The sequence below is a fragment of the Triticum urartu genome, chromosome 1 (assembly GCF_003073215.2).
Source record: "Triticum urartu cultivar G1812 chromosome 1, Tu2.1, whole genome shotgun sequence".
Taxonomy (NCBI): Eukaryota; Viridiplantae; Streptophyta; class Magnoliopsida; order Poales; family Poaceae; genus Triticum; species Triticum urartu.
In genome coordinates this window covers 4,166,316-4,191,322 of record NC_053022.1, presented here as the reverse complement: position 1 = coordinate 4,191,322, position 25,007 = coordinate 4,166,316, and the positions used below count along the sequence as shown (strand labels likewise).

The 25,007-nt window shown below is 44.1% G+C and overlaps 1 protein-coding gene across 1 annotated transcript; it reads left to right on the top strand.

The window, feature by feature from the left end:
- Nucleotides 1–800: 800 nt before the first annotated feature.
- On the top strand, nt 801–23,785 carry LOC125540929. Its single transcript, XM_048704454.1, has 3 exons — nt 801–1,460; nt 19,727–20,297; nt 20,370–23,785. The coding sequence occupies exons 1-3, from the start codon at nt 801–803 to the stop codon at nt 20,519–20,521; spliced, it is 1,383 nt and encodes a 460-aa protein (XP_048560411.1). The 3' UTR covers nt 20,522–23,785.
- The last annotated feature ends 1,222 nt before the right edge of the window (nt 23,786–25,007 follow it).

Here is a 25,007-nt window from a genome sequence, read left to right as displayed (position 1 = left end):
AAACCCCACCAACCTCTCCACCTCATGGGGCGGGCGACCCCGAGGTGTTGTCACAGAGGAGTCCAGATTTGCCGAGGCCAGAAGCTAATACTTCAGCCGCCCTGAGCCCGGAGCGTTCGGCTCCCACAGGGGGCGATAAGAAGGGTCCAGCATAGTTCGGCGACCGGCCGGACACACTGACGGGCCTTCTGGAGTGAGCTGCTCTCTCGGAGGATCACCATTCATTGATGATCACGGTGATTGGGAAGGTTTCATCTGCCACAAGCGGGCTGCATGAAGCTTTTACGAGCCTGCTCAGAGGCTTTGAGGTATGTAATGAAATACATAATTTTTTTGATTATGGCGCACGTGCTAGGTGTGCTCCCTGTGGATAGTAGCCCCTGAGACTCTGGTTGCCAGCCCTAGGCGGCAAACGGAGGATCACATTGTTGAATAATGATCGCAGTGTATTCATGCGCAGGTGGCGAAGGATCTGGCAGCCGACCAGTCCGTTGAAGTCGCCGAACTGAGGAGGCAGATTGGATTTGTGGATGCCGATATCACACTTGTGAACGAGCGGCTTAACGAGTCGCAAAGTATGTGGTCTGCTTTCCTTATTTATAGGAAATATTAAGAGGAGTATAATGTTAATGTAATATGCTTGGGCTGTAGGCGGAGCTGCTGCCGTGGAGGCCCAAAGGGCGGAACTTGCCCTGGCCAAGGGACAAGCCCGGGCTAGCAATGCGTCTACCCTAAAGGCAGGCGAAGAGTTGAGAGCCGAATAGGCTGCTCATCACCGAAGCGAAGATAAAATAGCTGAAATGGCTGTGGAGCTGAAAAATGCTGCCAACCGGTATGAGCTCCTTGAAAAAGAGAATCGGGCTAATTCGGCTGACCTGAAGAAGGCCCTTGATGCGGCCAAAGGGACGCGTTCCGAAATTTGCGATGTGCGGGAGGAGATTCGACAGGCCGGAGAGATCGCGGCTGGAAACCCCTATTTGTTGCGGATGAAGTTCTTAGATCCCAAGTATGCTCCTCTGGATCGGCGATGGAGCCCTGCAGACGCGTATGCGGATCTGGCGAAGAGTACGGCTGATGCAGCCAAGTTTTTCGAGGATCAAAAAGATGATGAAGTGGAAAAGCTGTTCTGGTCGCAATTTAGTGCTCCAACGCGCCCGTTGCCATTGAGCGAGAGGATGGCTGCTGTGGCCGAGCTCCATAGGTTGTCCGGTCTTGCAATGAGTTCTGTAATAGACCATCTATGGCTGAAGGGGCCGAAGCCGGAGAGTTATTTTGGTTTAGTGCAACAATTGCTTGGTGCCGTGTCGCGAATCGATGCCATGAAAAGGTCGGCATGCATAGAGGGCGCACGAATGGCTCTTGCCCGCGTTAAGTCATACTGGAAAGATATGGAGGCCACCATCATTGCGACCCAGAATCCGGCGGGAAGCCAGGATCTGGCCGAGCACTACTTGGAGCAGGTAACAGAAGGTGCTCGTTTAATAGAGGCTCAGTGCTCGAAGAATGTCAAGTTCGAGTGACAAATCGTTTTATTGTAAAAACAATTTTATTGTAATTATGGAGGCTATGTTTATACTTTTTGCCCGAAAGTGCTATTGTGCCTCCTGTGCGGCCGTTTTATGTATATATGTAATCAGAAAGTTAGCAGTCGTTCGCTTCAGCCCCCACGCATACAATGCGGGGGTGTTCGCGAAAAAATGCGTAATCACACTTGATCCAACGTCTTGGTTCATTAAGGAGGTGATCGCACGTCGAACTAGGCAACCAGACTATACAACTTTAACACATTCACTTAGCCATAGGATTTTGACGGTGATGACAGGGAAACAATCCTTCGTTAATGCGGAGGAATCCTAAATATTCGGATAAGTCTTCGAGTGGTTGAACAATCTCTCTCTATATCATGACAGTCAGTTTTCGGCTTTCTCTACTGAGGTGCTCATCCGGAATAACTAGGGCACAATCGCAGTAGTTCTCCTTTAGCCGCCTTAGCCAATAAGAACGGAACGTAAGGCGGCAAACCCAGGAGCTGGGCAAACCCAACATTTGACCAAAGACCTGATTCGGAGCTGATGCATATAAGGCCAAACTCACGACGCCGAACACTCCCAAAGGTATTCGGACATTATAACATATACTGGGCTGAGTAACGCCCTTTATTATGAACCATGTATTTCTAGGTACGTGCATTAGTCTGTCGTGGCAAAATGCCAATAATGGCAGTATCCTCTGTGGGCGTAGTACCCATGGGATGTGTAAGCAACAAGAGACAATAAAGAAGGTTTACACAGGGGCTTAATCTAAAGAGAAACCTTTGAGCGGGGCCCTGCTGCATGTCTGCGCCTTTGTCTCATTGTGCTGTGTCCTGGGAGGGTATCACACGAATGGTGTCTGTAAAAAGGAAAACTCATGTAGAAGAGTTGGCTATCATCAATTGATAGTAAAAGTATTAGACATTGGCCTGTTAATAAGGTCAAGCCAAGAGTTGGGCTTTATTAAATATCTATAGCCCCTGGTGTCCTCTATGGGATTACATGTATGGCGCCCAGCTCAGGTTTATCTGGGCTGCCGGACTCATCTAACCATGTCCGTGGTCTTAACGACCAATCATGCGTTCTGATATTAGAGGCTGCTTAGAGTTCGGCTGCTAGAGCCGTCGCATACTCTTCCGCGCGTAAGGAATGCTCTGTATTTCCGTTAATGGTGATGACGCCACGTGGACCGGGCATCTTGAGTTTAAGGTAGGTGTGGTGCGGTACTGCGTTGAAGCGGGCGAAGGCCGTTCTCCTGACCAATGCATGATAACCACTTTGGAGGGTGGCGATGGTTAAGAGTAGTTCTCGCTTCTGAAGTTGCCTGGGGAACCGAATGTCACCTCTAGTAGGAGGGAGCCCCTGCAGCGGGCTTCAACGCCTAGTATCACCCCTTCAAAGGTGGTGTTACTTTGGCTGATTCTGGATGGGTCTATCCCCATCCTGCGAACAGTGTCCTGGTATATTAGATTAAGACTACTGCCGTCGTCCATGATGACTCGAGTGAGATGGTATCCGTCGATTATTGGGTCAAGCACCAAGGCAGCTGATCCTCCGTGTCGCATACTAGTCGGGTAGTCCCTATGATCGAAGGTGATCGAGCAGGCCGACCAGTGGTTAAGTTTGGGGGCGACGGGCTCTATAGCGTATGCGTCTCTGAGCGTGCGTTCGCGCCTTCTCTTGGGTATGTGAGCTGCGTGGATCATGTTTACTGTTTTTACCTCTGGTGGGAATATTTTCTGTCCCCCAGTGTTCGGCTGGCGAGGTTCATCCTCATGTTCACTTGGTGTTTCCCTTCCCTTGTGTTCGACATTTAATAAGCCGGCCTGCTTAAAGACCCAGCATTCTCTGTGAGTGTGGTTCGCAGGTTGTTCGGGCGCGCCATGAATTTGGCACAGTCTGTCCAGGACTTTGTTCAGGCCGGACGGTCCCTCTTTGTTGCCTTTAAATGGCTTCTTTTGTTGACCGGGTCGAAAGCCGCTGAATCCGGCATTGACCATTGTGTTGTCCAGACTTTATTCCTTGTTTTGACGTTTGTTTTTATTGCGTCGTGGCTTCCCGTTGCCATCCTTGATTTCGGATGTGCCTAGGTCGCTGGTGCCTCTACGGGCCAACCAGCTGTCTTCACCCATGCAAAAGCGAGTCATAAGGCTTATTAAGGCTGCCATTGTCCTCGGCTTTTCTTGGCCGAGGTGTCTGGCGAGCCACTCATCCCGGATACTGTGCTTGAAGGCCGCTAGGGCTTCGGCATCCGGACAATCCACAATTTGATTCTTCTTAGTGAGGAATCTATTCCAAAGCTTTCGGGCGGACTCTCTGGGCTATTGAATTATGTGACTTAAATCGTCAGCATCCGGAGGTCGGACATAGGTTCCTTGAAAATTGGCCCTGAAAGCATCCTCAAGTTCATCCCAACTTTCGATTGAGTTTTCGGGGAGGCTTTTCAACCAGTGCCGAGCTGGTCCCTTCAACTTGAGGGGAAGGTATTTGATGGCATGAAGGTCGTCCCCACGAGCCATGTGAATGTGAAGGATAAAATCCTCAATCCAGACCCCGGGGCTTTCGTTCCATCATATGCATCTATGTTCACGGGTTTGAAACCCTGTGGAAATTCGTTGTCCAGTACCTCTTCGGTGAAGCACAGAGGGTGAGCGGCCCCTCTGTATCTGGACATTTTGTGGCATGCTGTTGACTGTTGTTGTGTCCGGTGATGATTCCGAACTGGTACTCGATCAACCTGATTGTTTTGGTGACCGTAATCCTGCACCAGAGCGTGTCCTCTAGATCCATAGATGGACATGGTCGCGCCGGCCTTTTTATCCAGGAGCTCACATAAATCGTGTGCGGTGTCAGTAGCTTCTCTATTGCGGTTATGAAGTGGTTGTTTCGGCCTACTGGACGTATTGTTATTCGGTGGAACGGCCTCATCGTCGAACTCTGGTGGCAGCTTGCGCTTTCGATAGCTCTTTGTGTGGAGATTGTCGCCGTATTTTTCTTCAGTGTCTAGCACTTTATTCCATCTGCGATTGAGCGTTTCCTGTGCGGCCTTAAGCCCTTGCTTCTGCTTCTTTAGACTTCTCGCAGTGGCCATAAGCCTTCTATGGAGGTTATCTCGTTCCAAACGTCTTTCCGGGATGATGAATGCGTCGTCGTCCGGACTGTGCTCCTGTCCCGGGGCAGTTTGATGAGTTCGGCCCTCGGGATCACTGTGATCGGGCGTCTGCTCCAGGCTGTGTTTGGCGTGACCTGGCTCATCCTGCTCCATCGCTGGGTCCATATGGTCGTTGTTGCCTTCAGAGTTGACTGGGGTGTTGATCTTTCTAGCGCTGTTATCGTTGTTTTTACTGTGGCTGGACTTAGAGCGGCGTCTGCACCGTCGTTTTGGCTTTTGTGCAGGGGTTTTATCCTCAGTTTTGTCGCCATCGTCCTCCTTAGGCGTGTCCACCATGCATATATCATATGATGAGGTGGCAGTCCAGCGCCCCGTGGGCGGTGGTTCGGAATCATCCCCTGCGCCAACGTCCGTATCGTTGGTGTCATCAAAGTCAAAGTCAAGCATGTCTGTTACGTCGTCGATAGTGGCTATGAAGTGGGTGGTGGATGGGGAACGAATTTCTTCGTCGCCTTCTTCCCCCTCAAGCCAGACATAGTCCGGCCAAGCATCTCCTGACAAAGAGAGAGACCTTAATGAATTCAGCATGTCGCCGAGGGGCAAGTGCTGGAAGATATCCGCAGTGGTGAATTCCATTCCCGGAACCCAACCAGAATCGGTAGGCTCGGGTGCACGCAGTCTGGAACCTACAGCCGGACACAAGTCCGGGTGTCCAGAGACACAGGCTTCCTTGGCGGTCAAGTCTGTACTCGGCTCTACCACCGATGAGTGTGTGGCCTCCGGGGCGGGGTCCATCCACCCGTCCTCGGACGACGTGATCTGCCCCGGATTTAGATCCAGAGCTCCTGCTGGTGCGATATCCCGAGTATTGTCCGACAGCAGGTCTAAGACGTGCTCGTCGTGACTGTTCGGCGCTCCTGGCTTAGGCCCGGATCCGTCGAAGATCAATTCTCCACGGATATCGGTCATGTAGTTCAAGTTTCCGAACCTGGCCTGATGGCCAGGGGCGTAGCTATCGATCTGCTCCAGATGGCCAAGTGAATTGGCCCGCCGTGAGAAGCAGCCGAACACGAAGATCTGTCCGGGGAGAAAAGTCTCACCCTGTGCCACATTGTTGTTGATGATTGAAGGAGCCATTGAGCCTTGTAGCGACGACACAGAGGAACTCTCAATGAAAGCACCAATGTCGGTGTCAAAACCGGCAGATCTCGAGTAGGGGGTCCCAATCTGTGCGTCTAAGGCTAATGGTAACAGGAGGCGAGGGACACGATGTTTTACCCAGGTTCAGGCCCTCTCGATGGAGGTAAAGCCCTACTTCCTGCTTGATTGATCTTGATGATATGAGTATTACAAGAGTTGATCTACCACGAGATTGTAGAGGCTAAACCTTAGAAGCTAGCCTATGATGATTATGATTGTTGTCCCTCTAAGGACTAAACCCTCTGGTTTATATAGACACCAGAGGGGGCTAGGGTTTACACAGAGTCGGTTACAAAGAAGGAAATCTATTATCCCGATCGCCAAGCTTGTCTTCCACGCAAAGGGGAGTCCCATCCGGACACGGGACGAAGTCTTGAGTCTTGTGTCTTCACGGTCCAACAGTCCGACCAAAGTATATAGTCCGGCTGTCCGGATACCCCCTAATCCAGGACTCCCTTAGGCGCAGGGACATCTGCAGTCAACAGCTGATAGAGCTGGCTTGTACGTGAACGATTGGCTTTCAATTACTAGCGGCAATACAACACCGTATTTTCAAGCCGGTTCCACTTTCCCGATTTATATATCGTGGTCATGGTGTACCCCTGTTGTGTACACATGATCTGCCTAGTGGCTGTGTGCTCTTTTTATCATGGTTTGGCAATAAACTCTCTATACAGTATATTATGAACCTATCATCTGCGAACTATCCTTACTTCTGGAGCCTATTTTTCGTGAACTTGTGCCAGATTATATAAATGCATGCACCATATTACAACACACATGAGTTCTCTCATCATAATCCAGTGATAGCACACAAGTGTTTACGGGGGCGCCCCTATATTAGAATATCATCTGCATTACAAAGATAATCTCACAACTATTTATGTTTTCATGGTTCTCAGATATTATACGCAATTACAGTGAATATCAGAATCTGCGCATCAGAAGAATATTGTGGAACACTGCAATGGCATACAAAATTGGCACCAAGGCATTGAGTGCCATTCTGGATGGAATGAAACTCATACGCTCCCCACCTGTTGATTCTTGTTCAGAATATGATCCTAATGACTATTCTAACTTCGAGGAGTCAAAGGCAGATGGCCTGTCCTTTTCACCCATCAAGGTGCCTGTTCTAATTTGGCAAGGTTTTATTGATTGCGCATATCTTGCATATGTTGTCTTGCATTTCTTCTACTTTGTTGCACCGCCATCTGCTTAGTTTACTCATCATATATGTCAAGATGCCATGCCCATCCATTATCAATACATATTCCATATGTCATCATACCATGTTTTTCCACTCAAATGTTGTTCTTGTGCATCAGACATCAAAGAGGAAGAGGGTGATTGCCGAACCTAAAGGAGCACCAGCAAAATCCTTGAAAAACGTGGTGGTGCCGGAGAAATCAGGCAGCACCCCACTTGTATTGGCTGTACAACCAGTGACACAAAACGTAGGACCAACTCCAGCAGACTGTACCGATACTTCACTGGCCACACCACTAGCCCCACCACACAGGAACTGCCATAGCACCAGCCGTACCACAGAAAAATGCCGCTCCAGCAAAAAGTACAACAAGTCCACCGGCCGAAGACCTATCCCAACTCCAGAGACGGCCAATTCCTGCAGATTGGAACCCAATTCCATTTATTCCCAGTTTAAAAGACAATGCTTTCAATGTTGTTAGGGAGTACGTGCATATATTCCCATCATGGGAAGATTATAGTGAAGACAAACACCATTTTCACATCTTCTTGTCCAACTTACGTGTAAGTGCTATTATTCATGGTTATTGTTTTCTGCTGATTGAACACATCAATGATTTACATTACATTGTTGTAACTAGGCGAGGGCCAATCTGGATAGTCATGACGAGCAAAGCTTGCTTGTGCTTTTCAAAGAAGCATTGCAGCAGTATCGGTGTTACCTGAGGAAATCACACTTTGATGGCAAGTCTATAAACAAATTTTCGGTGAAGTCTCCTGTGCTAAATTTAGAAGACATTGAATGGAAAAACCTTGTTATGCACTGGTCTCGTTCCCAGGATGAGGTACTGTCTATGAAATCACATGACAATTTGAACTTCTACTTTTCCGCATGTGCATTATGGATCTTTTTTGCAGGAAATCTGCTCGAAGAAGAATTCCGGTTTGAAAAGAACGACAGGATATCACAAATATGCTGCCCGCTGCTTTGCTCTTGTTAGTACCTATATCCTGTATCACTGTACTTGCATACATACCTGGTTCATTATGTGACAACAGTATGCATGATAGCTTCCTTATCAATTGTTCGCTCCAAATTATCTGATCTGTATGAATGGTTACATTAGTGTAGAATATATCCAATGCCAATGAATTTTTTTAGCTCTGCATTATTCTTGTAAGTACATGTTGTCCTTTATCAGTGTACTTATATTGACAGGTAGTTGGTCATGTACCATCATTCTACAACTTATTTTCCTTTGCCCTCCATTTTCTACGCATCAGATCTATATTTACTCTTACCATAAGGTTGGTACTGAAGAAGTTTAGCTGTGCATTTCTCTTGGCTGTGCCTTTTGCCTGTATCGCTACACATACATTTATAGCTACTTGGTTATGTAGCATCACTCTTCATCTTATCTTAAATATTCTCCATTTTTTCGTATATTATCACATCTATATTTACTCTTAACAAAATGTAGAATAAAGGCAATGCTTATGAACAAGATTCTATGGTTAACTTCTTGAACTGCCCCCCCCCCATCAGCATGGACAAGGGCTTTATAGAGCCTGTCTTCACCAGTAATGTAAGTTTGTCCTTCTCAAGCCTTAAAACTTTGTTGTGTATATTTGGTTAGGCATGACTGCAGCACCTGTTTATTTTTTGTGTTTGCATCAAATTGCATGTTTAAAGTTTATTATGCAGTTCATAAACAAAAGTTTGTCCTTCTCAATTTAAGTTTTCAGTTGTACAACCAAGTTCCTTCTTCATACCATGTAAATTAAACTATACAGAGCAAGTGATCTTCTTTTGCACTGCATGTATGCTTCTGTTCTTCATCCGTAATCCAGTGGTGTGGTGAACCTACCCACTACAGCAAAATGTCATATTCTGTGATGTCTTAACTATGAATGATGTCATATCATTCTACTATTATTTAAACCGTCTCTTTATTTGCCAATCTGAAATGGGATAAATTGACACCACACTAACCATTGATACTTATGAGTTCTTGATCTCTAATCCAGTGGTGTCGTGAAGCTGCCAACTCCTTCACAATGTCATTTCCTGCCATGTCTTGACCTGAACTATACCATATTGTGTTAATGCAATTTTAAACTGTGTCACTTTATTCGTCAGTAAGAAATGTGACGAATTGTCAGCACTAATACTTTTATATGCAAAACATGTCATCTGTCTGCTTGTTTATCTTTCAGAGTGAGGAATATATAAGTGTTGAGCAAGCGCAGTCTCATCAGCTTGCTCAGCTGCTTGCGCTGCAGCTCCCCAGCAGGGCTAACCTTTCTTGAACTCTGTTGAAGTGCTATCGGTTTTGTATATTATTTTGTCGGCGTGTTTATTTGCACTGGTGGCAATCTTTGATGCCAAGTGTATGTAATCTGCTGTCTGCTTGTGCTTTATTATCATAGTGGCGAACTTTGATGCCCAATGGATGTAATATGCCGTAATTTCTTTATTGTATAGTCTAGGTTTTTTCTTATTCACGATGCTGCAGTTATTTTACTGTATATATATCATGTCTTCGCAGTAAACCGGCCAAACCGTGAAATTACGGTACATAATCGGGCCGTCATGCAATCACGATGTATGATCCGCATCATGAGCCTCGTCATCTTGGTCCGTTAAAAGACCAAAAGTAAACTGGCCAACTAGTAGATTCAGAACTTTAATAGGCCGAGTAACCCCCGGCCCTCTTTTCGCAAGAAAACTCAATGGTTTTTAGGAGGCTGAGAAGTGGGTTGGGCCTGAAACGTGCCGAACAGATCACGGGCCGGCAGCAGCCCGAAATTGACCCCGACCCATGATTGTGCGAATCAAATCACGGGCTTTTAACAGGCCAAAATTGTCTCGTTCTTGTTTGCCCCAATCAGATATCGTCTGCGAGCAGACCGGATGCAAACCAGGCCGTAGTTAGGCCCAACTATATGACAGGCTTTCAACAGGCCGAAATTAATATAGGGCCAAAATACTAAACGGGCCCTTAATAGGACGAAACTAATATCAGGCCAAATTACTAAATGGGCCTTTAGCAAGTGGGCCCAAAAGCATAGCGTCCAGTTGACGGGCCGAATCTGATATGGGCCATAATTTAGCCCAAAGCCTCTTAAAGGGCCAGACATGATCTGGGCCGTAATTTGGCCCTGAACATGGTAGGCTTTTAACAGGCCGGATCTCATATGGGCCATTATTAGGCCCGAAACGTGGCAGGCCATTAATGGACCAGATCAAATATGGGTCGGCATTTGGCCCGAAACATGGCAGCCAGTTAATGGGTCGGCCTACTAGGGTTCTCAAAATCTTGCGGGCCCATAGTTGGGCCGGCCCATTAATGTCGGCGAAATCTCATGGGCCTTTAGCTGGGCCGGCCCATTATGATCCACAGGAATCTTGTGGGACTTTACCTAGGCCGGCCCATTATGTCCCACAAAATCTTGTGGGCCTTTAGCTGTGCCATCCCATTATGGTCCACAAAATCTCATGGGCCTTTAGCTGGGCCGGCCCATTATGGTCCGCAAAATCTTATGGTCCGTTAGTTGAGCCGGCCCATTTAAACTTGATGGTCCAGTCCACATGTCAACATATCATAGGCGCGTCTCACCCATTGGATGAGTGACACCTATGCCAACACTTGGCTGTCACGTGTCTCCTCCAACCAATGATGATTTTACACGTGGAAAATCCCCATTGGTCGGGGCTGTTAATGGGTTATCGGATCCAAAACCCGACCGGATAGCTTAACGACGTTCCGTTACGGTGGATGCCACGTGTCGGTCACCCTTGATGAAAGCACTTCTGTGACGCGCGATTTATCACTAGTAGAAAACTGACCATTAGTACCGGTTTGTAAGGGCCTTTAGTGCCGGTTATGGAACCGGCACTAAAGTTTCGGCACTAAAGCCCCCCCCCCCTTTAGTACCGGTTCGGCACGAACCGGCGCTAAAGTGCCACCACGTGGCGTGAGCTCGCGCCCTGGTACGGGGGACCTTTAGTACCGGTTGGTGTTACCAACCGGTACTAAAGGGTTTTTTTTGAATTTTTTGGAAAAAAAAATTGATTTTTTTTATTTTTAATTTTTCTGAATTATTTGATGATTTAGTCTCTAATCACCTCTCTTAACTGCTCAAGTGTGGATCACTCATTCCAAATCATCTAACTTCCCGACCGGTCACCCATCCCTCTCACTACTCCAGCCCGAGCACGCTTAACTTTCAGGTTCTATTCTCCTTCGTTTCCGAGTCTGCACTTGTTGTTTTCCTGACAATAGTAAGATGTCAATCCTATTAACCCTCAGGAGTTTAGCTTGAGCATGAAGTCTCACATTTCACCGTTTGAGTTTGAAACTATTATTCTAAAAAAACAGTAATTATTTAGTAACGCTAATATTTCTTGAATAAGTTTGACCATAGTTTGACCACAGTTTGACCAGATTTGACCAAAATTCAAAAAATTGAAATAATTATTTAGTAACACTAATATTCTTGAATAATTATGTAGTAACACTAATATTTTTTGAATAAGTAGTTTGACCATAGTTTGACCATAGTTTGACCACAGTTTGACCAGATTTGAACAAAATTCAAAAAAACTGAGATACTTATTTAGTAACACTAATATTATTGCGTAATTATTTATAACACTCTATATTTCTTGAATCAGTTGTTTGACCGGTTTGACAAGATTTAACAAAATTCAAAAAAAACATAAATTAGAGCATATCTTTTTCCTTTTTACAATTTGTCATTTCAAAAAATTGTCCTAAACCCTAAACCCGAGACTTAAAACGTCAGAAACTCTATGCTAAACAAGTAAAAACTAAGGGTTTAGACCATAAAACCTAACCCTAAACGCTGAAATCTAAACCCTAGCACTAAACGCTAAAAACGTCCAAAAAAAGTCTAAAACGCCCAAAAACTCTATTTTCCCTTTGGAATTTTGTGATTTTAAAAAATTGTCGAAACAGAAAACTATTTCAGCGGATCAATCTTTTTGTTTTGCAAATTTTGATATATTATATGTATTTTTTTGAATTAGGATGATTTAGTTATGATTTTTCAAGTTTGAAAATTGCCCTATAGTGCCGGTTTGTGTCTCCAATCGGTACTATAGGTCAGACCCCTTTAGTACCGGTTCGTGGCACGAACCGGTACTAAAGGTAATCGTGGGGCCACGGCCGGACGCCAGCCTGCCACCACCCCTTTAGTACCGGTTCGTGCCATGAACCGGTACTAAAGGTTCAAAACGAACCGGCATTAATGCAAATCCGTTCGAACCGGCACTAATAGTACCATTAGTGCCGGCTCAAATACAAACCGGCACTAATGTGCTTCACGTTTGACCCTTTTTCTACTAGTGTATCATCATGGAAGTGGACACTTTCGTGATGATAATTTTGGTAATGTCATGGAACACATCTACGACAGCACAGGTATGACTATCTTGATTCTGATGTAAAACCGTCACGAATGTACATGCATGACAAAAAACGCGACCTACTGTGACAAACACGTATCATCACGGAAGTGTATTTTTTTGTAGTGATTACCGATCCAGGGATGACACTAATGCATAGAGACTTGACCGTTTGAGGTCTGGTCGCTACAAGATGGTATCAGAGCACACGCTGATTGTAGGACACGACCACTAAATTAAACCATAGGTCACCCTTCTCTACTCATTTTCGACTCTCCCTTTTCCAGTCTATAGGATGGCGGACTCAAGGAACAAGTTTACACAACCGGATGAAGACACACCTTTTGGGCGACGCTTGCAGGAAGTCACTAGGTACCTGAACATCGGAATACCAAGCTTCACCGGGACCTAGATCGCCACTTTACCAGAAGAGGAGCGTTGGATGATTCGAGTTCAAGTTCCAGGAAGGACATTCACGCCATTTACTGAACCCATAGAGTTTTCCTTTGATGCACCAACCTGGAGTCTAGGAAAGAGCATGGCAGCCCACATCACCATGGGAAGCATCGACGAAGTTTATCACAAGGATCTTAAGGACACTATCTACTAGATATGTGGGCACCGACATGAGCAATGGTAGATGATCAGCACCATGAGGGACAGGTCCGTTGCAGCTTTCATCCAGGAGTTAAACCAGCACATTCGTCGCAAGGAGAACCAGATGTGCGGAAGCATGATAGATCTGAAGAAGGTGATGACCAGGAACATGGAGCTAGAAGAGGAACACAAGTCTACACACGACGTATATGAGGAGGAAATCACCATACTTGTGGAGAAGAATGACAACCTGACGAGGAAGCTAGGAGTATTCATGGGAGACCCCGCGCCAGGAAGAGTTGACGACCATTCCATGGACATCCGTTCTGAGGACTACATCATCATCGGCGACACCAATTCTGAGCCCGACAGTAGTGATGATGATTACGAAGACGAAGCTGGAGCGGATATCATGGAGTCTTCCACTGATCAAAACTTCTAGTCGACCACCATATTATTAGTAGTATTTCCCCATGTATACAGTATTAGTCCGAGCACTTTTGTAACGGTAGTTAGATCGATTATATGCCCTTGTTTGAATTGATTGGTGTGAAATGAATATGTTTGTCTCATGTGCATATGGGTAGTGTTTTCCCTTTAGACCTCATTCTATTCTGTTTTCTCACCTTTTCTAAACCCATCAGATGCCTCCGAGACGTGACAATGGATTTGCCTTCCCACTGGAGCTCACTCAGTTGATCCAGCAACAGAATACCCTGATGCAACTATTAGTTCAGAATCAGAACCAGTGCAACAACAACAACAACCCACCACCACCACCACCTGTTGATCACCTAGCCCGTTTCCTAAGGTTGAATCCGCCGGTATTCTCTAGTAGCACCGAGATGATTATTGCAGATGATTGGCTCCGCAAGATTGGAAGGGAGCTGACCACTGCAGGATGCACAAATGTGGAGAGAGTGCGTTTTGCCGCACATCAGCTTGATGGACCCGCAGCATCATGGTGGGAGAATTTCACAGCCACTTACCCCATTGACACTGTTACATGTGATCAGTTTCAGCAGGCTTTCCGCACTGCCTATGCTTCAGTAGGAGCTATGAACATAAAGAAGCGCGAGTTTCGTAACTTGCGCCAAGGAGGACGCATAGTGGGCCAGTATGTGGATGAGTTTAGTAAGTTAGCACGCTATGCCCCTGATGACGTTGCTACAGATGCCGCTAAGAAGGAGAAGTTTCTGGAAGGACTGATGATACGTCAATTTTGCATCATGCTTTTATATGGATATTTATTGCATTATGGGAAGTTATTACACGTTATGTCACAATACTTATACCTATTCTCTCTTATTTTACAAGGTTTACATGAAGAGGGAGAATGCCGGCAGTTGGGATTCTGGGCTGGAAAAGGAGCAAATATTATGGACCTATTCTGCACAACTCCAAAAGTCCTGAAACTCCACGAAAGTAATTTTTGGAATTAATAATAAATATTGAGCAGAAGAAGTACCAGAGGGGGCCCACACACTGGCCACGAGGGTGGGGGGCGCGCCCTACCCCCTGGGCGCACCGTCCTGCCTCGTGGGCCCCCTGGCAGCCCTCCGGTGGCCATCTTCTGCTATATAAAGTCTTTTACCCTGGAAAAAAAATCATAAGCAAGCTTACGGGATGAAACTCCGCCGCCACGAGGCGGAATCTTGGCGGAACCAATCTAGGGCTCCGGCGGAGCTGTTCTGCCGGGGAAACTTCTCTCCGGGAGGGGGAAATCATCACCATCGTCATCGCCAATGATCCTCTCCTCGAGAGGGGGTCAATCTCCATCAACATCTTCACCAGCACCATCTCCTCTCAAACCCTAGTTCATCTCTTGTATCCAATCTTTGTACCAAAAACTCAGATTGGTACCTGTGGGTTGCTAGTAGTGTTGATTACTCCTTGTAGTTGATGCTAGTTGGTTTATTTGGCGGAAGATCATATGTTCAGATCCTTAATGCATATTAATACACCTCTGATTATGAACATGAATATGCTGTGTGAGTAGTTACATTTGTTCCTGAGGACATGGGTGAAGTCTTGCTATATGTAGTAATGTGAATTTGGTATTCGTTCGATATTTTGATGAGATGTTATGTGAACGTCGACTACATGACACTTCACCATTGTTTAGGCCTAGAGGAAGGCTTTGGGAAGTAATAAGTAGATGATGGGTTGCTAGAGTGACAGAAGCTTAAACCCTAGTTTATGCGTTGCTTCATAAGGGGTTGATTTGGATCCATATGTTTCATGCTACGTTTAGGTTTACCTTAATACTTCTTTTGTAGTTGCGGATGCTTGCAATAGGTGTTAATAATAAGTGGGATGCTTGTCCAAGAAAGGGCAGTACCCAAGCACCGATCTACCCACATATCAAATTATCAAAGTAACGAACGCGAATCATATGAGCGTGATGAAAACTAGCTTGACGATAATTCCCATGTGTCCTCGGGAGCGATTTTCTCTATATAAGAACTTTTCCAGGCTTGCCTTTTGCTACAAGAAGGATTGGGCCATCTTGTTGCACCTTATTTACTTTCATTGCTTGTTACCCGTTACAAATTACCTTATCACAAAACTATCTGTTACCGATAATTTTAGTGCTTGCAGAGAATACCTTACTGAAAACCGCTTGTCATTTCCTTCTGCTCCTCATTGGGTTCGACACTCTTACTTATCGAAAGGACTACGATAGATCCCCTACACTTGTGGGTCATCAAGACTCTCTTCTGGCGCCGTTGCCGGGGAGTGAAGCGCCTTTGGTGAGTGCAACTTGGTAAGGAAACATCTATATAGTGTGCTGAAATTTACTGTCACTTGTTACTATGGAACATAATCCTTTGAGGGGCTTCTTCGGGGTATCTTCACCCCGACCAGAAGAGCAAAGAGTTGCTCCTCAACCTACTAAACCTACAGAAAATGTTTACTTTGAAATTCCTTCGGGTATGATAGAGAAACTACCTAGCTAATCCCTTTACAGGAGACGGAACATTGCATCCCGATTTACACTTAATCTATGTGGATGAAGTTTGTGGATTATTTAAGCTTGCAGGTATGCCCGATGTTGTTATCAAGACGAAGGTCTTCCCTTTATCTTTGAAGGGAGATGCATTGACATGGTATAGGCTATGTGATGATATGGGATCATGTAACTACAAACGATTGAAATTGGAATGTCATCAGAAGTTCTATCCTATATATCTTGTTCGTCGTGATCGTAATTATATATATAATTTTTGGCCTCGCAAAGGAGAAAGCATCCGCTCAAGCTTGGGGGAGGCTTATGTCAATGTTATATTCATGCCTCAATCATGAGCTCTCAAGAGAAATGATTATTCAAAAAATTTATGCTCGGCTCTCTCGCAACAATCGCTCCATGCTCGATACTTCTTGTGCTGGGTCTTTTATGATGAAGACTATTGAATTCAAATGGGATTTATTGGAAAGAATTAAATGCAACTCTGAAGATTGGGATCTCGACGAAGGTAAGGAGTCAGGTATGACACCTAAGTTTGATTGTGTTAAATCTTTTATGGATACCGATGTCTTCCGTTAATTTAGCACTAAATATGGACTTGACTCTGAGATAGTAGCTTCTTTCTGTGAATCATTTCCTACTCATGTTGACCTCCCTAAGGAGAAGTGGTTTAAATATAATCCTCCCACTAAAGTAAAAGTAGTTGCACCTATTACAGTTGAAGAAAAGACTATGACTTATAATGATCCTATTGTTCCTACTACCTATATTGAGAAACCACCTTTCCCTGTTAAGATAAAGGATCATGCTAAAGCTTCAACTGTAGTTCATAAGAGTAATACTAGAACATATACATCACCTGAGCAAATTAAAGTTGAACCTAGTATTGCTATGGTTAAAGATCTCTTGGCTGATAATATTGATGGGCATGTTATTTATTTCTGTGATGCAGCTGCTAGATTTGCTAGACCCGATGCTAAGAAACATAGACATGTTGTAGGCATGCCTGTTATTTCTGTTAAAATAGGAGATCATTGTTATCACGGCTTATGTGACATGGGTGCTAGTGCTAGTTCAATACCTCATTCCTTATACAAAGAAATTATGCATGATATTGCACCTGCTGAGATAGAAGAAATTGATGTTACAATTAAGCTTGCCAATAGAGATACTATTTCGCCAATTGGGATTGTTAGGGATGTTGAAGTCTTGTGTGGGAAAGTTAAATATCCTGCTGATTTTCTTGTTGTTGGTTCCCTACAAGATGACTTTTGTCCCATTATATTTGGTAGACCCTTCTTGAATACTATTAATGCTAAGATAGATTGTGAAAAGGATGTTGTTACTATTGGTTTGGGGGATATGTCTCATGAGTTTAACTTTGCAGAATTTCATAGACAACCCCATGATAAAGAATTGCCTAGTAAGGATGAAATTATTGGTCTTGCTTCTATTGTCGTGCTTCCTAATGATCCCTTAGAACAATATTTGCTAGACCATGAAAATGATATGTTTGTGAATGAAAGAAGGGAGATATATGAAGTATTCTTTAAACAGGGACCTATTTTGAAACACAACTTGCCTGTAGAAATCCTAGGGGATCCTCCACCACCCAAGGGTGATGCCGTGTTTGAGCTTAAACCATTACCCGATACTCTTAAATATGCTTATCTTGAGGAAAAGAAGATATATCCTGTTATTATTAGTGCTAACCTTTTAGAGCAGGAAGAGGAAAGATTGTTGAAAACTCTAAAGAAGCACCGTGCTGCTATTGGATATACTCTTGATGATCTTAAGTGCATTAGTCCCACTCTATGCCAACACAAAATAAATTTGGAGAAAGACGCCAGACCAGTTATAGATCACCAACGACGGTTAAATCCTAAGATGAAAGAATTGGTAAGAAAGGAAATACTGAAGCTCCTGGAGATAGGTATAATTTATCCCGTTGCTGATAGTCAGTGGGTAAGTCATGTCCATTCTGTCCCTAAGAACGGAGGTATTACTGTCGTTCCTAACCATAAAGATGAATTGATCCCGCAAAGAATTGTTACAGGTTAGAGGATGGTAATCGATTTCCGGGAATTAAATAAAGCTACTAAAAAGTATCATTACCCTTTACCTTTTATTGATCAAATGCTAGAAAGATTATCCAAAAATACACATTTTTGCTTTCTAGATGGTTATTCTGGTTTCTCTTAAATAACCATGTCAGCAGAGGACCAATCAAAGACCACTTTTAGTTGCCCTTTCAATACTTTTGCTTATAGACGTATGCCTTTTGGTTTATGTAATGCACCTGCTACCTTTCAAAGATGCATCATGGCTATATTCTCTGACTTCACGAAAAGATTTGTGAGGTTTTCATGGATGATTTCTCCGTTTATGGGTCTTCTTTTGATTATTGCTTGAGCAACCTTGATCGAGTTTTGTAGAGATGCGAAGATACTAGTCTTGTCTTGAATTGGGAGAAGTGCTACTTTATGATTAAAGAAGGTATTGTCTTGGGGCATAAAATTTCTGAAAGAGGTATTGAAGTTGATAAAGGTAAGGTTGATGCTATTGAAAAGATGTCGTGTCCCAAGGATATTAAAGGTATAAGAAGTTTCCTTGGTCATGCCGGTTTTTATATGAGGTTCATTAAGGACTTCTCTAAATTTTCTAGGCCTCTTACTAATCTCTTACAAAAAGATATTCCTTTTGTATTTGATGACGATTGTGTAGAAGCATTTGAAATACTAAAGAAAGCTTTGATTTCTGCACCTATTGTTCAGCCACCTGATTTTTATTTATCCTTTGAAATTATGTGTGATGCTAGTGATCATGCTGTAGGTGCTGTTCTAGCATAAAGAGTTGATAAGAAACTAAATGTTATTCAATATGCTAGTAAAACTCTAGACAGTGCCCAGAGAAATTATGCTACTACTGAAAAAGAATTCTTAGCAGTTGTATTTGCTTGTGATAAGTTCAGACCTTATATTGTTGATTCGAAAGTAACTATTCACACTGATCATGATGCTATTAAATATCTTATGAAAAAAAAGATGCTAAACCTACACTTATTAGGTGGGTCCTCCTAATACAAGAATTTGATTTGCATATTATTGATAGAAAGGGGCTGAGAACCCTGTTGCAGACAACTTGTCTAGGTTAGAGAATGTTCTTGATGACCCACTACCTATTGATGATAGCTTCCCTGATGAACAATTAGTTGTCATAAATGCTGCCCATACTGCTCCATGGTATGCTGATTATGCTAATTACATTGTTGCTAAATTTATACCACCTAGTTTCATATACCAGCAAAAGAAAATGTTTTTCCATGATTTAGACTACACCACAACACTTGATTGGGGGCAGTTAACTGCCGGGAGAAATACCCGACCTAGGGTAAAAGAACTGCCGGGACATTTGTTTCTGCCGGTACAAACATGTCAGGGCAGAGAAACTGCCGGAAGAACTTGAGCCATGAAGGCACACGAACTGCCGGTACATTTTAGGGCGCATTATCTGCCGGAACAACCAAACCACGGCCTACAATCTGCCGGGACCGGCCGCGTGACCGAAAATTAGCGCGGTGGGAAAGCGCGCGACTGACCAAATTTTGGCCCAAAACAAACGCGTACGCGCCAGCCCTCTACCAGATAACAGCGCCCCCAGAAAAAGCCAGATAGCAGCGCCGCCCCCAAATCGACGCCCAAATCCTTCGTGCCCTCCACCAGATCGCCGCCGCCGCCGCCCCCGCCCGCCACCAGACCACTGCCGCCGCCGCCGCCCCCAGCCATCCCACCGCCGCCGCCGCCCCCAGCCATCACACCGCCGCCGACCTCCCTCCATCCCGAGCAGTACCGCCGTCGCCCTCCACGCCGAGCCGTGCTGCAGTCGCCCTCCACGCCGAGCCGAGCTGCAGTCGCCCTCCATGCCGAGCCGTGCTGCTGTCGCCCTCCACCGCTCCAGAGCGGCGCCGCCGAGCACCCAATCGACCACAGCCGCCAGCCACTTCTGAGCGGCGCCCCCAATCACTCCAGGTCGGGGCCCGTCGGCCGACCTCCACCCAGACCATTTCCGTCGTCGGCAACGGAAAGGGCAAGAGGAAGCAGTGCCTTCCCAAAGCGGCATCGTGCTACTCTTCTCCGCGGCCGTTCACGCTGGCGAGCATGGGAGGACTCCCGACCACGGCTTCCTCCCCGCTGACGGCGAGCACGGTGCCTCTCCACTTAGATCCGTGCCGGTGGAAACCCGATGCAGGTGAGATTTTCCTTACCGATGTAGTGAATCTCTCTTTCTGCTCGATGAGAACTGACGGTGGGTGTTCTCCAGTTGCAAGTACGAAGCCAGATTTCCCCTCCCTCCTACATCCCCCATCCACCGAGTTAGTAATTCTTCCGTATTGCTGTTTTTTTTTCTTTTGCTGCCAAATTGATGGAGGTGCTATTAGTGAAAGGATTGGAGACTGGTTCCAGCAGCGGTAGATTTTTTGAGAAATTCCAAGTGCTCGTGATTTGCAAAGGGTTTCAGCCAAGTTAGTGTACGTGTACTCTCCTATGATTAGTAAAATTTCATGTGCCTGTATGCACCCTTTTTAGGTACATGGATCCATCTTTTTTTATTCAGTTTCAAACACATTGCACAACTGAAGACATTTGTTATATAGCTCGAGACAGTTTACTCACTATGGCTGACTGTTATTCCAGGATAATATGCAATGTTAAGTCAATTATTTTCCTCATGCTACCACAATTTTTTTCAACATTAATTTTTCAGCTGCTTGATGGAATCATGGAAGGAACATACAGTGCAGTACGAGACGAGGGATGGTCTGATGATGTTGTCGAGATGAGTATGGTGCTCATACTGTTATCATTTTGTATTCAGAATCTTTGATGTTAAATGGTGGGGTGTTAATGCAGCCCTCGATAAAAAATGGAGATTATACTACCATAGTTAGCTCCACTGTAGAAAGTAACATAACCAGCCTGAAGTAGGTGTATATCTATTACTCTTTAATAGTACATAAGCTTTTGAACCTAGTAAGTCATTGCTTCAGAGTTATGCCTGCTTAGATTAATGGTTGCTATGCTAACAAGATACAGTGAAAAATTACTTTGTTTCGAATACAGTAAGTATATGACCTTATATAATGGTTTATGATTAGAATTAGCAAGGTCCCTTTACCCTCTTAATGTGTTTACACTTCCTCTGATGAAATAATATGCTGTCTATGAACCTTAACAATCGTCATCTTAGCTAAACAAAAAAGGAACAAGGCCCACCAGATTTGTTCGTAGTGCACATTGTTTTTTCTACAAAATATTGGAGTATCTGGATCACAAATCTGACCTGTAAAAATGTTCAAACTTATTGATATTTTATTCCTGAAATTTTAAAAACAATGAATACAATTTTTTAACTTAACCTGGCTTCATGTTTTTTGTCCTGTGAATAAAAACAAAGCTTCACTACAAGGCGATTTTCTGGTGAATGAATTAAACTCAAGGTCTCTAGCAAAGGAATCAAGTTTTTCACAACTTGTGATTTTGAACATCATTTTATTTATTGCCAAGGATCACCATGACATCTATGGTTGTATGCTCTTCTCATATCTTTATTATTTTCAAGATTACTATATAGTACATGAACTACCCTGTTTCATTGGTTCAGTTTATCTTCATTCATGTTAGGATTTTCTCTTGGCTTCCTGGTTCTTCTTTTCTCTGGCGAACTTGAACAACTCTATTAATGTGTCAGAAAATAAAGTCTTCCTGTACAAATCTACATATGTGTAATCAGGTATGCTATATATCACCTTTCATTCTTTTCCAATCGTGCTGCTGTATGACTTCTTTTAAGAACAGATTATTCAACTCAGCGGACCTTGAATAGTTGAATGTCTGATATAACATCACAATGACCTTTCTTACTCTGGTTATATTTGCCATTTGTACCACAGTAAGCCACCTCACTTTCTGATTTCTGAGTCAAATGCTTTACCTGATGTCGGGCTCTCTCTTCAGACATACATGAAACAGTTCTTCACAAGATCATGATTGTATACATATAAAAAAAATCTTCTTCTCATATCTTATTTGGCCTCTCTACAGCGTAGTATGTAAAAAGTTGTCGGCGGTCAGTCACGCCTCTGCCTGCCAGTACTGGTAAATTCTTACTAGGCAACTAGATGTGCTTAATTTGTGTGTCCAGGCCTGAAACTGGACTAGATAAAATTGTACCAACTTATAATGGTGGATTCTAATTATAGTGAACTAGATAAGCGGCCTTGGGTGACATTTTGAGCTCTTGGCTATTTTCTTTAACTGTCAAGTGTGTAGCAGCCAACAGTGTGAATTTATGATGGTTATTTAGTTTATTTGATTGTACGCTATGCAGAGCTTTCCTCATTAATTCAATTTTACACAAAATTGGAAGGCTATTGTATTGCTGTGTAAACTGGAGCAAGGCCGTACCATTTCCATCTGACAAAACATCCTGAATGTCCTGTCTAGTTCTTCCACTCTAACAAGGCCATACATAACGGTGTTGTAAGATGAAAGTCCGGGCAGTATTTAGCTTTTAAACTTACAGTATACTGCTCTTACAGTGTTGTGAGATTGAAGGTCCAATATACTACACTTCAACACAGATCTTTATCATTATTTGAGAAGAAAACTTTTAATTGGCAGTAGAGTTGTATCTAGTAAACTTTGGAATTTCTTGATTAATTTTCTGTATCTATGACTGCAATGGTTGCAGCGATCTAATTTGCATGTTTGTGTGTGTTCTTCAGGAATCATGATACTACTTTGCGATCTGATTGGTGAAAGGGTATTTTCTATGGTTCTCTCATATCCGACTGGTCTTTTTCTCTCTATAAAGTAGCATTGAAAATGTTCTTTTATTTCCTCCGACCTCTCAGAAGCTCACACCTGAATACCATGATATATGCCTTTAAGAAAACTCTGTATGTTCTTTTGATTTAAACCTAACACCAAACATTTTAGTTTCTATACTTCTGTCAGTTAATGCTGGAAAAATATTTGATTTTTGTTGTCGTACTAGTTGCCTTTGTGTGCTCATACGGAAATACTAGATCCTATGATGTCAAAAATTTATAGACTGTGGATGACACTTTTTTCTCGAACGTTGTTCCTATTGTCTTATGTGCAGTTTTTTCAGAGTTTGATGAGTCTTCACTTTCAGGAAACTAAACTTAATATTAGAGGCAATCACACCATGCCGTTACGGGTTTAATTATTTGTCCAGACCTGAAACTGTTGTCATGCTTTCCAGGAAGGGCAACTAGATGTGCTTAATTCATGTACCCAGGCTTGAAACTGCGGACATTTTTTAGCTTTTTATTAAATCGAATATTCACTCGATGCCTTGAAGGGAAATTTGTCGAGAAAATGTTGGGCAGTGCATCTTTGTAGATTCTGAGTATCGTAATGTAATGGATATAATGTTTTCTAATACGTGACTTGTGATTTGATGTCTTCCTGTCCAGGTTGAAAATGTTCCTGTAAGATTTGTTAAGACACGTTGCCGTAAGCATATGTCGTGAGCTCACACAGAAGAACTTACAGGCTTTACTCTTTGTGTTTGTTACATCTTGTACTGTCGGATGTCTAGAGACTACATATGCTAAATTATGAGGGAAGTCTTCATGTGTAATCAGTGAATTGCATACATTGTAAAATGTTTGATGATCAGACTTTATAATATATATGCGATGTGCATCTGCATAATCTTTTTGCTTTATTTGAATGGATATCATCTTTCGAATCGGGGTGTGTATGTAAATGTGAAATAAATGTAATACCAGAGTGTAATAGCCTTATTAATTGGGATACTTGGCACCACTGGCCCATCATCTCCCGGGAAAGCTATTGATTGCCAACAAAAAATATCTGCCGGGAGAACAGGAACTGCCAGGAGAAGTTTGAGCATGATGGCATAAACATTGCCGGCACATCCCTATCTGCCGGGAATTTTAATCCCCGGCTGTCGTGGAATAGTCACGTCAGATGTCCTCGTGAAAGGACTTAGTTGTGGACCCATCGCAACTAGGAAGCTTGAAGGGGTTAAATCGGGACAAGGGACACGAGAGAGTTTATACTAGTTCGCCCCCTTACGGTGAAGGTAAGGCCTACGTCTAGTTGGGTTGGTATTGATGTTTCGATAACCAGGGACCGAGATACGCTATGCCCGGCTCTCGATGAGTTGTTGGTTGCCCTAAGTCGCCCGCAGGTCGTCCCCTTATATACATGGGCTGCCTCCTGCGGCTTACAGAGTCCCGGCCGGCTTATAAACAGAGTCTGGCTCGGTGACCAGTTAAATCTACCTTACATTACAAGTCATGCCATCATGGCGGTTTACTACAATGGGCTTAAGCCGCCCGTGGGCTTTAAGCTCTTTATTGAACCGCCATCTTCATGCTTGGTCTTGGGCTTCCTCTGATGAGTACTCTTTGCGTAACCCGGCCCCTCCTGGGCGGCTTACACAAATAGTCATATCCCCAACATTAGGCCCCAGATTGATTTGAACATGTTCATGTCAGTCTAAAAAATATTTTTAAAGAATTAAATCTTCAGTCTTCTCACTATATAGAGGGTTTTTGTTAACCCGCCATGACGTCATCTCCTGGATCCGTCTTAACTCGGCGTGACGTCATTCTTTCCTTTAACTCATTTTTTATTCCACCGAATCCTTCAACGGATCTCTTCTTTACTGACTACTCCGAAAATCGAGGCGTCGGGGCCGCTGGATAATAATTGTTATCTATTCGTTTCCCGCGCCGTCTCAGTCATCTTCTCCCTATAAATAGCCACGACTTGGGTCTTTTCCTTTTTACCCTTTCAGTCGTCTTCTTCCTCTCCTCTCTGCCGCTCAAGCTCCGCCGCCGTCACCCTCGACCCCCTCCTCTTCGTCGACTCAGGCCGCTGCATCGACCTGACTTTTGAC